This window comes from Anolis carolinensis, unplaced genomic scaffold (assembly GCF_035594765.1).
Source record: "Anolis carolinensis isolate JA03-04 unplaced genomic scaffold, rAnoCar3.1.pri scaffold_12, whole genome shotgun sequence".
NCBI classification, from domain to species: Eukaryota; Metazoa; Chordata; class Lepidosauria; order Squamata; family Dactyloidae; genus Anolis; species Anolis carolinensis.
The window spans coordinates 4443884-4456658 of record NW_026943823.1 but is presented as its reverse complement, the minus strand read 5'-3'; the positions used below and the strand labels follow the sequence as shown (position 1 = coordinate 4456658).

The window sequence follows — 12775 nt, the reverse complement described above, 5'->3', positions numbered from 1 at the left end:
CCTTGAATTGGGACCGGAAGATGAACGGCAGCCAGTGGAGCTCCTTAAACAAGGGAGTGGATCTCTCCCTGTAATTTGCCCCCGTTATTAATCTGGCAGCCGAGCGTTGGACCAATTGTAATTTTCGGGCCGTCTTCAAGGGAAGCCCCACGTAGAGTGCATTACAGTAGTCCAGTCTAGAGGTAACTAAGGCATGGACCACCGTGGTCAAGTCAGACTTCACGAGGTAAGGTCGCAGTTGGCGCACAAGTTTGAGTTGTGCGAAAGCCCTCCCGGCCACCGCCGACACCTGTGCTTCAAGCGTCAGCGCTGAATCCAGGAGGACCCCCAAACTGCGGACCTGTGGTTTCAGGGGGAGTGCAACCCCGTCCAGCACAGGTTGCCACCCAATACCCCGATCTGCCGCACGACTGACCAGGAGGGCCTCTGTCTTGTCGGGATTGATTCTCAGCTTGTTCCTCCTCATCCAGTCCGCCACAGCGGCCAGGCACTGGTTCAGCATCCAAGGGGCTTCCTTGGAGTTAGATAGGAACGAGTAGTGGATTTGCGTGTCATCTGCGTAGAGATGGCAACGCCCTCCAAAACTCCGGATGACCTCTCCCAGCGGTTTCATGTAGATGTTAAATAGCATGGGGGATAAGATGGACCCTTGCGGGACCCCACAGGTCAATGGCCAGGGGTCCGAGCAGGTGTCCCCCAGCTTCACCAACTGGGAACGACCCTCCAGGAAGGACCGAAGCCACAGCAGAACTGTGCCACCGAGCCCCATCCCGGAGAGCCTCCCCAGAAGGATACCATGGTCGATGGTATCGAAAGCCGCTGAGATGTCCAAGAGAACCAGCAGGGTCACACTCCCCCTGTCCAGCTCCCTGCGGAGGTCATCCACCAAGGCGACCAAAGCCGTCTCGGTGCTGTGCCCAGGCCTGAAGCCAGAATTTATGAATTTAGCACCAAAATATCATGATGTACTGAAAACATTGACTACAAAAATGTGTTGGATAATCCAGAACATTGGATAAGCGAGTGTTGGATAAGTGAGACTCTACTGTAATTCTATTTTCGGTGGTTTTTCAACAATTGCATGTTATGAGTCATACAGCTACTAGTCCGCTATCATTCATCACATTCCGGCAGCCAAAATATAAAAGTTTTCTTTTAATCTCTCCCTCTTTCTCTCTCGCAGATATACTTTATTTTCAATATCTCTTTCTCCATCAAAATGGTTAATTAAAATCCTTTCTAAAAGGTTCGATTATCCTCCTCGTATAATCACATCTCCTTTCCCAGCTTAAATGGTTGTGCCACTTTCAGGCAAAGTGAAATGAGCTTTTCTGAATGCTGCATGAAGTCGGTCCATGCCTTGCGTTTAACTGGATCACCCAAGACATCACCAGCTTGCCATCAGAAGACATTGGCCTTAAGCAGTCATCAAACCCTATTACGGAAGGAAGGAAGAAAGGGAAGGATGATCTTGATAGAGTGTTTGGAGGGTTTGGGAAAAGAATTGGCTTCAGTGCAGAGCACTGGAGATGATGTAATGAGTTGAAAAGTTCATCATTTGCTAAATGTAGACAAAGGAAGACATCAAGGGGTTGTCCACACCAGCAACATCACTCAGCTGCAATTCACAGTACTCTAACCCTTACAGTTATATGAAAGTTGAATGAAAAGTAATGCCTCCACCTTCGTTACTTGGGTTTGGATGGGAATATTTGAATAAATCAAACGCAGAAATAATCTTTAGAATTTTCTCTTTAACTACCACTATTCACTTTTCCACATCATCACCAGACAATTGGAGACATTTCTGCCAACGATGAACAAGTTTTCTGAAGCTGTCACAGAAGTCAACACTCTGTTTCCGCAACCAGCGTCTCACAGGACCCATCGTGCACAGATCTTCCGACAGCCAAGCAAAGCAATAATGTGACCCACACGTTTTTGTGAAATGCCGATTATCCTTGAAATTTCTCTCTGAGTGATACGACAATCGTCCTGAATCAATCTGTCAGCCTTTTGCTTGTGAAACTCAGTGGTTGCTGTCACAGGACGTCCAACTCTTTGTTTCTCACGCAAGTCAGATGTTCCCACCTCAACATATTTAAACTTACTCGCCCAACGACACACAGGACTCACATCCACAGAATCCCCATAAACAGCTTGCATTCTCTGATGAATCTCCTTTGGAGTGACACTTTCTGCTGTCAAGAATTCAATGACTGCATGTTGCTTGAGTCTGCGCAGGGTTCCATACTTCGCACTTCAACAACACAACTGTTCAATGCTAAGGTTTCCCCGTCTGCACAGGGTTCCATACTTCAGACTTTAACAACACAACTGTTCAATGCTAAGGTTTCCCCGTCTGCACAGGGTTCCATACTTCGCACTTCAACAACACAACTGTTCAATGCTAAGGCTTCCCTGTCTGCGCAGGGTTCCATACTTCGCACTTTAACAACACAACCGTTCAATGCTAAGGCTTCCCCGTCTGCTCAGGGTTCCATACTTCACACTTTACCAACACAACCGTTCAATGCTAAGGCTTCCCTGTCTGTGCAGGGTTCCATACTTCGCACTTTAACAACACAACCGTTCAATGCTAAGGCTTCCCCATCTGCTCAGGGTTCCATACTTTGCACTTTAACAACACAACCGTTCAATGCTAGGCTTCCCCATCTGCTCAGGGTTCCATACTTCACACTTTAACAACACAACCGTTCAATGCTAAGGCTTCCCCATCTGCTCAGGGTTCCATACTTCGCACTTTAACAACACAACCGTTCAATACTAGGCTTCCCCATCTGCTCAGGGTTCCATACTTCGCACTTTAACAACACAACCGTTCAATGCTAAGGCTTCCCCATCTGCGCAGGGTTCCATACTTTGCACTTTAACAACACAACCGTTCAATGCTAGGCTTCCCCATCTGCTCAGGGTTCCATACTTCGCACTTTAACAACACAACCGTTCAATGCTAAGGCTTCCCCGTCTGCTCAGGGTTCCATACTTCACACTTTAACAACACAACCGTTCAATGCTAAGGCTTCCCCATCTGCGCAGGGTTCCATACTTCGCACTTTAACAACACAACCGTTCAATGATAAGGCTTCCCTGTCTGCACAGGGTTCCATACTTTGCACTTTAACAACACAACCGATTTTCTGTCTGGTTGCCTCCTGTGCCAGAACTCTTTTGAGATAAATTGCCTTACAAATGAATGAGGAGACAACATGGAACAAGGATTCTGAAATGGATAAGATGCTAAATTTCTTCTTAAAATGACAGAATAGAATATGACCTTTATCAAGCCAGATAAAATATATGTTGGCAATTTTTAATGTAACGGAAGCGTCCGTAATGAATGTACAGGGGGAAAGAAATTGTTGGTTAGAGATGCTTTATAACAGAGTGTCAGCTTTGCCGAAATGTTCAGCTAGTTAGCTATTAAAACAGAGTGTGATTATCTATTCCAGTTCAGCACAGAAGTAATGAAAGGGCAAACCTGTTGCCCTGTGGATAAACACAGTGCAACTGTTGTCACTTAACAGTAATAACGGAAAGCCTCACAAATCATAGGGAGAAAGGAGGTAGGTGTGGCGCAGGCTGGTTAGTAGCCAGCTGCAATAAATCACTCTGACCAAGAGATCATGAGTTCGAGGCCATGGAGGAATGAGCACCCGACCATTAAAATAAAACAAATAGCCCCTGCTCGTTGCTGACCTAAGAAACCCAAAAAATAGTTGCATCTATCAAGTAGGAAATTTAGGTACCACTTATAAGTGGGAAGCCTAATTTAACTAATTTACGACACCCTAAAAAAATCGTCCAGCAAGCGTTTGGAATGAGGAATGTTTCAATGATGTGTTCTTCAGATCTTTTGGCTCCTTTTCTTTTATTCAGCACGAGAAAGCCCCAATAAAGTGATATTGCACAGATAAAGATAGTACAGCAGGAGTCTCACTTATCCAGCATTCTGGATTATCCAACACATTTTTGTAGTCAATGTTTTCAGTGCATTGTGATATTTTGGTGCTAAATTTGTAAATACAGTATAATTACTACATAGCATTACTGCGTATTGACAGAAAAAGTAGTTCAATACATAGTAATGCTATGTAGTAATAACTGTATTTACAAATTTAGCACCAAAATTTGTTGCATAACGTGATGTTTTGGTGCTTAATTTGTAAAATCATAACCTAATTTGATGTTTAATAAGCTTTTCCTTAATTCCTCCTTATTATCCAAATTATTCACTTATCCAACATTCTGCCGGCCCGTTTCTGTTGGATAAGTGAGACTCTACTGTACCACATTTCTAAAGAGGTATCATTTTGGGGTTTTTAGTACCAACTCCATATTTTCCACATTCTGTCCTGAATAGATTCCTTTCCTTTGTGCCTGTCACCATCCTTCTGTTTGCATTTCGGATTTTGTTGCCAAAGGAAAAACAAAACAAAACAAAACCAAAAGCTCCTCGCCCTTCTGCCAAGCATACCACACACTTATTTGTAATGTCAAATGCTCTGCTTGTTTCCAAAGAAAGAGCACGGCTACAGTTGCATTTTGTGTGCGAATAACTTTTCATTTCCCTTTACTATTAACCTACCCAAGCATTACCAAAGCAGGCCGATCAAGCCAGCCAGACCGAGGGCTTCCTCTTTGCTTCTCCAAGAATGTTAATTTGCTTGACTGCGTCTCTCTATTCCACGGGGCTCCCTTGTTCACTTTCATATGCTTCACTGCCAGAGCTGCTGGTCACATTCACTAAATACATCCCTACATCCCGCTTCCTCTTGACAGACAAATGAAGAAAAAAAAAAAAAAAGGATGTGAATTTTTGAAAAACGTCTGAAATGTACATCTCTTATGGGACCAACAGCTCACAAAATATAAACCAAGCGGTACCGAAAACAGAGGCACAAATTGATTGAATTCCTTGACATTTCGAAGGGATCGGATGCAAAAGATGGACCGATTGCCATGACTACAACCCCACAAGCTGGATTTCGGGGCTTATATCGGAAGCTACGAGGTCGACGTCACGGTGGGAATACTTGTCGTTTTTCTTTGGCCAGGCTGAACCTTCTTCGTCGAGCCTTTTCCTACACTTCACTACCCAGACATATTTAGAGGAGCAGTTGAATAAATATGGAAGAGGGAATTCATCAAGTTTGGGAGAAAACTGTCCTGAATGAGATTAAAAAAACACACATACAAACACACATAATTTTGGTACAGCCTACAAGCAGCATGGTTCTCCCAATACTCTACTATTTTAAGTCGCATCTATATCTATATCTATGTATATACAGTAGAGTCTGACTTATCCAACACTCGCTTATCCAACGTTCTGGATTATCCAACACATTTTTGTAGTCAATGTTTTCAATACATCGTGATATTTTGGTGCTAAATTCGTAAATACAGTAATTACTACATAGCATTACTGCGTATTGAACTACTTTTTCTGTCAAATTTGTTGTCTAACATGATGTTTTGGTGCTTCGTTTGTAAAATCATAACCTAATTTGATGTTTAATAGGCTTTTCCTTAATGCCTCCTCATTATCCAACATATTCGCTTATCCAACATTCTGCCAGCCTGTTTATGTTGGATAAGTGAGACTCTACTGTAATAAAAGTCAGTGCTTGTATGTGTGTATGTGGCAGCTTTCTGATTGGCCGCCACTTCCACAGGCCACTGTGACCGCCAGGAATGACGGACACGGCCCAAACTTGGCACACTTCACCCCATGATGCACTTTATGGCCTGGTGCCATTTGGGGGAATATGGACCACGGATGATGGGATTTGCAGTACTTTGAAACATTTCGACTCTCACAGACCACTGCAATGCCCACCAGTGATGGAAATGGACCAAACTTGGCACACTTCACCCCCATGACCCCCTTTACGTCCTGGTGCAGATTGGGGGAAATTGAACCATGGATAATGGGATTTGCATTACCTTCACTCACTTCCTGAGACTACTGCAACTACCAGGAATGACAGAATTGGACCAAACGCGGCACACATTTCCCAAATGACACACTTTACATGCTGCACCACTTTGGGAGAGGATGGACCAAGGATTATGGGATTTGTAGTACTTTAAAACACTTCGTCTCCGACAGACCATTGTTACTCTAACTAATGATGGATCAGGACCAAACTTGGCACATATACCCCCATGACCCCATTTATGTCCTTGTGCAGTTTGGGGGAGGACATACCAAGGATAATGGGACTTGCAGTATCTTCACTCACTTCCTGAGAGCACTGTGACCCCAACCAATATCTGATAATAACCAAACTTGGCACATAGAGCCTGCATGACCTACTCTACACCCTGGCACTGTTTGGAGGCGGATGGACCATGGACAATGGGACTTGCACATGGAAGTTGTAGTTCACCCACACCCACTGAACTCAGCTGACATTACATCTTGGAACACAGGCAAACAATGCCTTTTTCAAAAGACCCAGACACCGCCGGGTCCCCAAGCTAGTCTAGAGTAAAAGTCAGAGTTTGTATGTAAGTGTGTGTATCTGTGTATGTGGCAGCTTTCTGATTGTCATCCACTTCCACTTCCATAGGCCACTGCAATTGCCACGAATAACAGACGTGGATCAAACTTGGCATACATAACCTCCATGACCCATTTTACATTCTGGTGCAGTTTGGGGAAAGATGGACCATGGATGAAGGGATATGCAGTACATTCAATTGCTTTGGCTCCCACAGACTACTGTGACATCCACCAATGACTGATCAAGACCAAACTTGGCACATAGACCTCCCCCCCCCCCCCCCACAACCCACTCGACATCCTGGTGCAGTTTGGAAGAATTTGAAATGTGGATGATGGGAATTGCAGTATCTTCTCTCACTTCCTGAGACCGCTGCGACACCCACCAATGACTAATCAAGACCAAACTTGGCACATAGACCCTCCATGACCCACTCTACATCCTGACGCTGTTTGCAGGAGGATGGACCATAGACGACGGGACTTCCATATGGGAGTTGTAGTTCACCCACACCTACTGAACCCAGCTAACATTGGATCTAGACTAATGATGGGACTTGTATCTTCACTCACTTCCTGAGACCACTGCGACCCCCACTAATGACTGATCAAGACCAAACTTGGCACATAGACCCCCATGACCTACTCTATATCCTGGTGCTGTTTGGAGGGGGATGGACCATGGATGATGGGACTTCCATATGGGAGTTGTATGTCACCCACACCCACTGAACCCAGCTGACATTGGATCTAGACTAATGATGGGACTTTTAGTATCTTAACTCACTTCCTGAGACCACTGTGACACCCACCAATGACTGATCAAGACCAAACTTGGCACATAGACCCCCCATGACCCACTCTACATCCTGATGCTGTTTGGAAAAGGATGGACCATGGATGATGGGACTTCCATATGGGAGTTGTAGGTCACCCACACCCACTGAACCCAACTGACATTGGATCTAGACTAAACTTGGAACACAAACAAACAATGCCTTTCTCAAATAACCCAAGCTAGTTCCCAATAAAACCCAACCAGAAACATCAAGTACAGATGAAATGGCAGAGCAGAGGGAACCGAAGAAAATGCAAAAATGTTCAAATGCAAAACCTTTTCAACCCTCTTTAATGGCTCCTTTTCCACTACACTAGTTAATTTCCCATCCTATTTTGGTTCCACTTTTCCCATTTTAATCTGCCCATCATTTCAACTTCATTCCCCTGTTAGAAACATTGATAAAAAAGATAATGAAACAAGGGAGTGGATGGATCTCCCAGCAACAGGACCGCCATTCACCTTAAGGAGTTCGTAGTGCTGAATGCCATTTACTCCAATGTCAGGATCAACCGCCGACGGGACAGAATAGCGGGAATTGATGGCCGTATTCTCCGGGATGGAGATATTAATGACCGTCGACGGGAAAAGGGGAGCGTTGTCATTTATATCCTCAATCAGGAACCTAATCTTAACCAGCCTGAAGACTTCATCAGGCAGGACTGCCACTTCCACTTCGTAAAAACAGCGGTTCTCGCTAAAAATGCCCGAGCAGAGCTTCTCTCGGTCAATGCGGTTGGAGGTGGTGAATATTTCCCCTGAATTTTCCTCCACGCGGACGAGCGGAACATCTCCGGTCTTGTACACCAGCTTGAACTGGAGAGGCGAGGAGAGGGGCACGTCAGGATCGAGGGTCAAGTTGAGGTCCTTAAGCAAATTGCCAATTAGGACATTTTCTGGCAGTTCCTCCCGCACCGTGTAATTCTTCTCCTGCGCACCAGACTGGAACACGATGGAGGCTAACAAGACTGCCAAAAGGTAGGTCCTGGAAAGCAAGTCCATCTCCAGAACGGCTGTGGGTTGTTCAACCAAACACCAAGAAGAGCTGGAAAAGACAGAAGAAAGAAAAACAGATATGTTAAGAATGCGTAATGAAAAAAACAAAAAAAACAACAACCAGGTTGTTGTATGCTTTCCTGGCTGTATGGCCATGTTCCCGAAGTATTCTCTCCTGATGTTTCGCCCACATCTATGGCAGGCATCCTCAGAGGCTGTAAGGTATGGAGAAACTAAGCAAGGAAGGTTTATCTATCTATATATATAAAAGAGTGATGGCATCACGGCAGCGGACAAAACAACAAAAGTAAACACCCCACAACCTCGAAAATTGACAGCACAACCCCTCATCCATGCCTCTAGGTTGATACAACAAAAAGAAAAGAAAAATAAAGTCCTAATTAGAGGGAGAGGAATAATTGTTTTTATCCAATTGCTGCCAGTTAGAAGGCTAAGCTCTGTTCACTTGGTCTCCTAGCAACCCACTCAGCCCAGGGGACCCTTTACCTTAACTACCACCAATTCCTCAATACTTTATTTCCCATACCACCGTACTTCGTCACAGCAACGCGTGGCCAGGCACAGCTAGTATATATATATAAGGGTAATGAAATTTCGGCCTAGGACAAAACAACAAAAGTAAACACCCCACAACCTCGAAAATTGACAGCACAACCCCTCATCCATGCCTCTACGTTCATACAACAAAAAGAAAAGAAAAATAAAGTCCTGATTAGAGGGAGAGGAATAATTGTTTTTATCCAATTGCTGCTAGTTAGAAGGCTAAGCTCCGCCCACTTGGTCTCCTAGCAACCCACTCAGCCCAGGGGACAGGCCAAGTTAGGCCTCACTTAGGCCTCTTCCAGAGATTATCTAATTTGCACTGGATTATATGGCAGTGTAGACTCAAGGCCCTTCCACACAGCTATATAGCCCATTTATAATGGACTTAATGCCAGGGGAAAACCTTTACCTTTTACCCTAACTACCACCAATTCCTCAATACTTTATTTCCCATACCACCAGACTTTGCCACAGCAACACGTGGCCGGACACAGCTAGGATATATATAGTTCCTGGGTGGAGGAAAGAACTCTTGTCCATTGGAGGCCAGTGTGAATGTTGTAATTAATCCCCTTTTATTTCCCATAAATTTTTATTAATAGTAAATTTAAAAATAAAAATAAAAAAATACATGGAAAGTGGGAGAACAATCGGGTGGAGAGAAAGAAAGAAAGAAAATTGAAGAAACAAGGAGAAAAAAAAGGGGTGTGTGGGAGGGGTTGACTTCCATCTATTCCTTGGTGTTTGTATTGTAACTTTCTGTATTTTAGTATTTTATAGTCCAAACCGTCTTCTTCCCCTTTGTCTCATGTAATTAATCCCCTTTGTTAGCATTAAGTGGCCTTCCCAGCCTCACATCCTGGCCTGGGGGAATCCTTTGTTCAGTCATTAGCTGCCCCTGATTGATTCCTGTCTGAATTCTTCTGTTTTCAGAGTGCTGCTCCTTATTCTAAAAACAGAAGAATTCCAGACAGGAATCTATCAGAGGCAGCTAACCACTCTGAACAAAGGATTCCCCATTCTGGGAAGGACATTTAATGCTAACAAAGGGGATTGATTAATTAATTACAACATTCACACTGGCCTCCAACAGACTAGAGTTCTTCCCTCCACCCAGAAACTTCCATAGATATATAAACCTTCCTTCTTCGTTTCTCCCTACCTCACAACCTCTGAGGATGCCTGCCACAGATGTGGGCAAAACGTCAGGAGAGAATGCTTCTGGAACATGGCCATACAGCCCAGAAAACATACAACAACCCTGTGATCCCGGCCATGAAATTCTTCGACAACACAAAAATCAACCATCTAAAATAGATCCCTCCCAGAGCCGGCCCTAGGTAATTTTCAAGTGTAGGCGAACAAAATTTTGGCGCATCCCCCCCCCCCCCCAAACCAATCACTGAAAAATAAAAGCGTTGGATAAGCGAAAATGTTGGATAATAAGGAGGGATTAAGGAAAAGCCTATTAAACATCAAATTACATTAAGATTTTACAAATTCAGCACCAAAACATCATGTTTTAGAAGAAATCAACAGAAAAAGCAGTCTCGACTGCGCCCCCGTATGTTTTGCGCCCGAAGCGACCGCTTAATTCGCCTCATTGTTGGACCGGCCCTGATCCCTCCCCTCCCTTTGTGGGAAAGTTGGATACAGATTTATTGGATGCTGGGGAAAATAAGTGGTTATAATACACTCCGCGTTGCCTGAGTTTACATTTTCATTGCAGCCTAACTATTACCAAATTCCAAACAATTGCAACCGAAAACAGCGACAGACTACTTTGTGCAAGGCTCCCAGCCTCCCACACGTTTTTGGAATGCTAACTATTCCAGGTTTAATAGACAAGATTGCAGAGGTAATGCAAGTGACAGGCGGAGAGAACGAAAAGGTGAGCCACAACCTCAGTTTGCAGATTTGAGCATTATAAATGTTATTTACTACTGCTGTATGTTGATGGGGAGAGGAAGCATTGAGATCTTCACCTTAGGTGCCCAAACTACACAGCTGCTTTTGGGTACTATGCATGTTTTTGGGTACTATGTGCATTGTTGTTCCATTTTGGGCAGTAAAATTACCAATTTCAGAAAAACTTGGCCTTGGGAGCTGGCCTTTGAAAAACAGTGCATTGCAAAAAGTTTACTGGAAATGGTGCAATTGGTTATGGAATGGCCTTAGACCTTGCTTTTGGATGATGTGTCTTATCATTGAAATGTATCTTAATTATGTTTTATGTATATACAGTAGAGTCTCACTTATCCAACATTCGATTATTCAACGTTCTGGATTATCCAACGCATTTTTGTAGTCAATGTTTTCAATACATTGTGATATTTTGGTGCTAAATTCGTAAATACAGTAATTACTACAGTAGAGTCTCACTTATCCAACGTTCTGGATTATCTAACACATTTTTGTAGTCAATGTTTTCAATACATTGTGATATTTTGGTGCTAAATTCGTAAATACAGTAATTACTACAGTAGAGTCTCACTTATCCAACGTTCTGGATTATCTAACACATTTTTGTAGTCAATGTTTTCAATACATAGTGATATTTTGGTGCTAAATTCGTAAATACAGTAATTACTACAGTAGATTCTCACTTATCCAACGTTCTGGAAATCCAATGCATTTTTGTAGTCAATGTTTTCAATACATTGTGATATTTTGGTGCTAAATTTGTAAATACAGTAATTACTACGTAGCATTACTGCATATTGAACTACTTTTTCTGCCAAATCTGTTATATAACATGATGTTTTGGTGCTTAATTTGTAAAATCATAACCTAATTTGGTGTTTAATAGGCTTCTCCTTAATCTCTCCTTGTTATCCAACGTATTCGTTTATCCAACGTTCTGCTGGCCCATTTATGTTGGATAAGTGAGACTCTACTGTATATGGTGCAGCATGTTAAAGTGCTGAGCTGCTGAACTTGCGGACCGAAAGGTCGCAGGTTCGAATCCGGGGAGCGGAGTGAGCACCCTCTGTTAGCCCCAGCTCCTGCCAACCGAGCAGTTTGAAAACATGCAAATGTGAGTACATCAATAGGTACTGCTCCGGTGGGAAGGTAAAGGCGCTCCATGCAGTCATGCCTATGGCCACATTACTTTGGAGGTGTCTATGGGCAACGCCGGCTCTTCGGCTTAGAAATGGAGATGAGCACCAACCCGCAGAGTCAGACAGACTAGACTTAATGTCAGGGGGAAAACTTTACTTTTACCATTATGTTTATATTAATTTTAATTAAATCTTACTTCATCTTTTTATGTCCAAGGCACTATGAAGTGCCGTTTGTAAGCCGCCCTGAGTTTCCCTTGGGTAGAGAAACTTGGGATATAAATATGGTAAGTAAATAAATAAGTTGGTGGGATTCTTTGATTGGCACCGACAGTGGATTTTGCTCAACACATCGTGCCACAACCCTCCAGCTCAAATGAATTTTTCTAACCCATTTCTGCAAAGAATAATTTCCATCACTGACAAAGCCTCTTAGTTTTGTTCTTCTATGGGAGTAATTTCCTCTGAGTAGTCACATTAAATCACTTTTTGGAACAATTTAGGTAGGATATTGCTGCACGTAATAAAGGAACTCATTGCACAAAACTAATACGCAGATATAGTCAACTCCATTCCATAGAAATGTGTGCACACGTGTGTATCCATCAAATGAAAAGCAATGTATTTTCTTAATTCCTATATACACACACACAGGTATTTTCATTTACATTGCCTGCTCCTATTTGTAGGCTCATATTTTCCAGAGCCATCCTCATACAGCATTACTCATTCAGCAGTGAATGGGCCATATAAATTATGCTTAACAAAATCCAGCCTACTATA

General features: G+C 43.3%; 1 protein-coding gene across 4 annotated transcripts in view; it reads right to left on the bottom strand.

Annotated features, from left to right (window-relative positions):
* The window catches only part of pcdh11x (protocadherin 11 X-linked), a 514120-nt gene that overhangs the window by 400099 nt on the left and 101246 nt on the right, over positions 1–12775 (bottom strand). For all 4 annotated transcript variants that reach the window (XM_062963876.1, XM_062963875.1, XM_062963877.1 and 1 more), the window contains one exon: positions 7833–8415. In XM_062963876.1, coding sequence (XP_062819946.1) covers positions 7833–8372 — 540 coding nt within the window. In that variant the 5' untranslated portion in view covers positions 8373–8415. The remainder of the gene's footprint in view (positions 1–7832; positions 8416–12775) is intronic.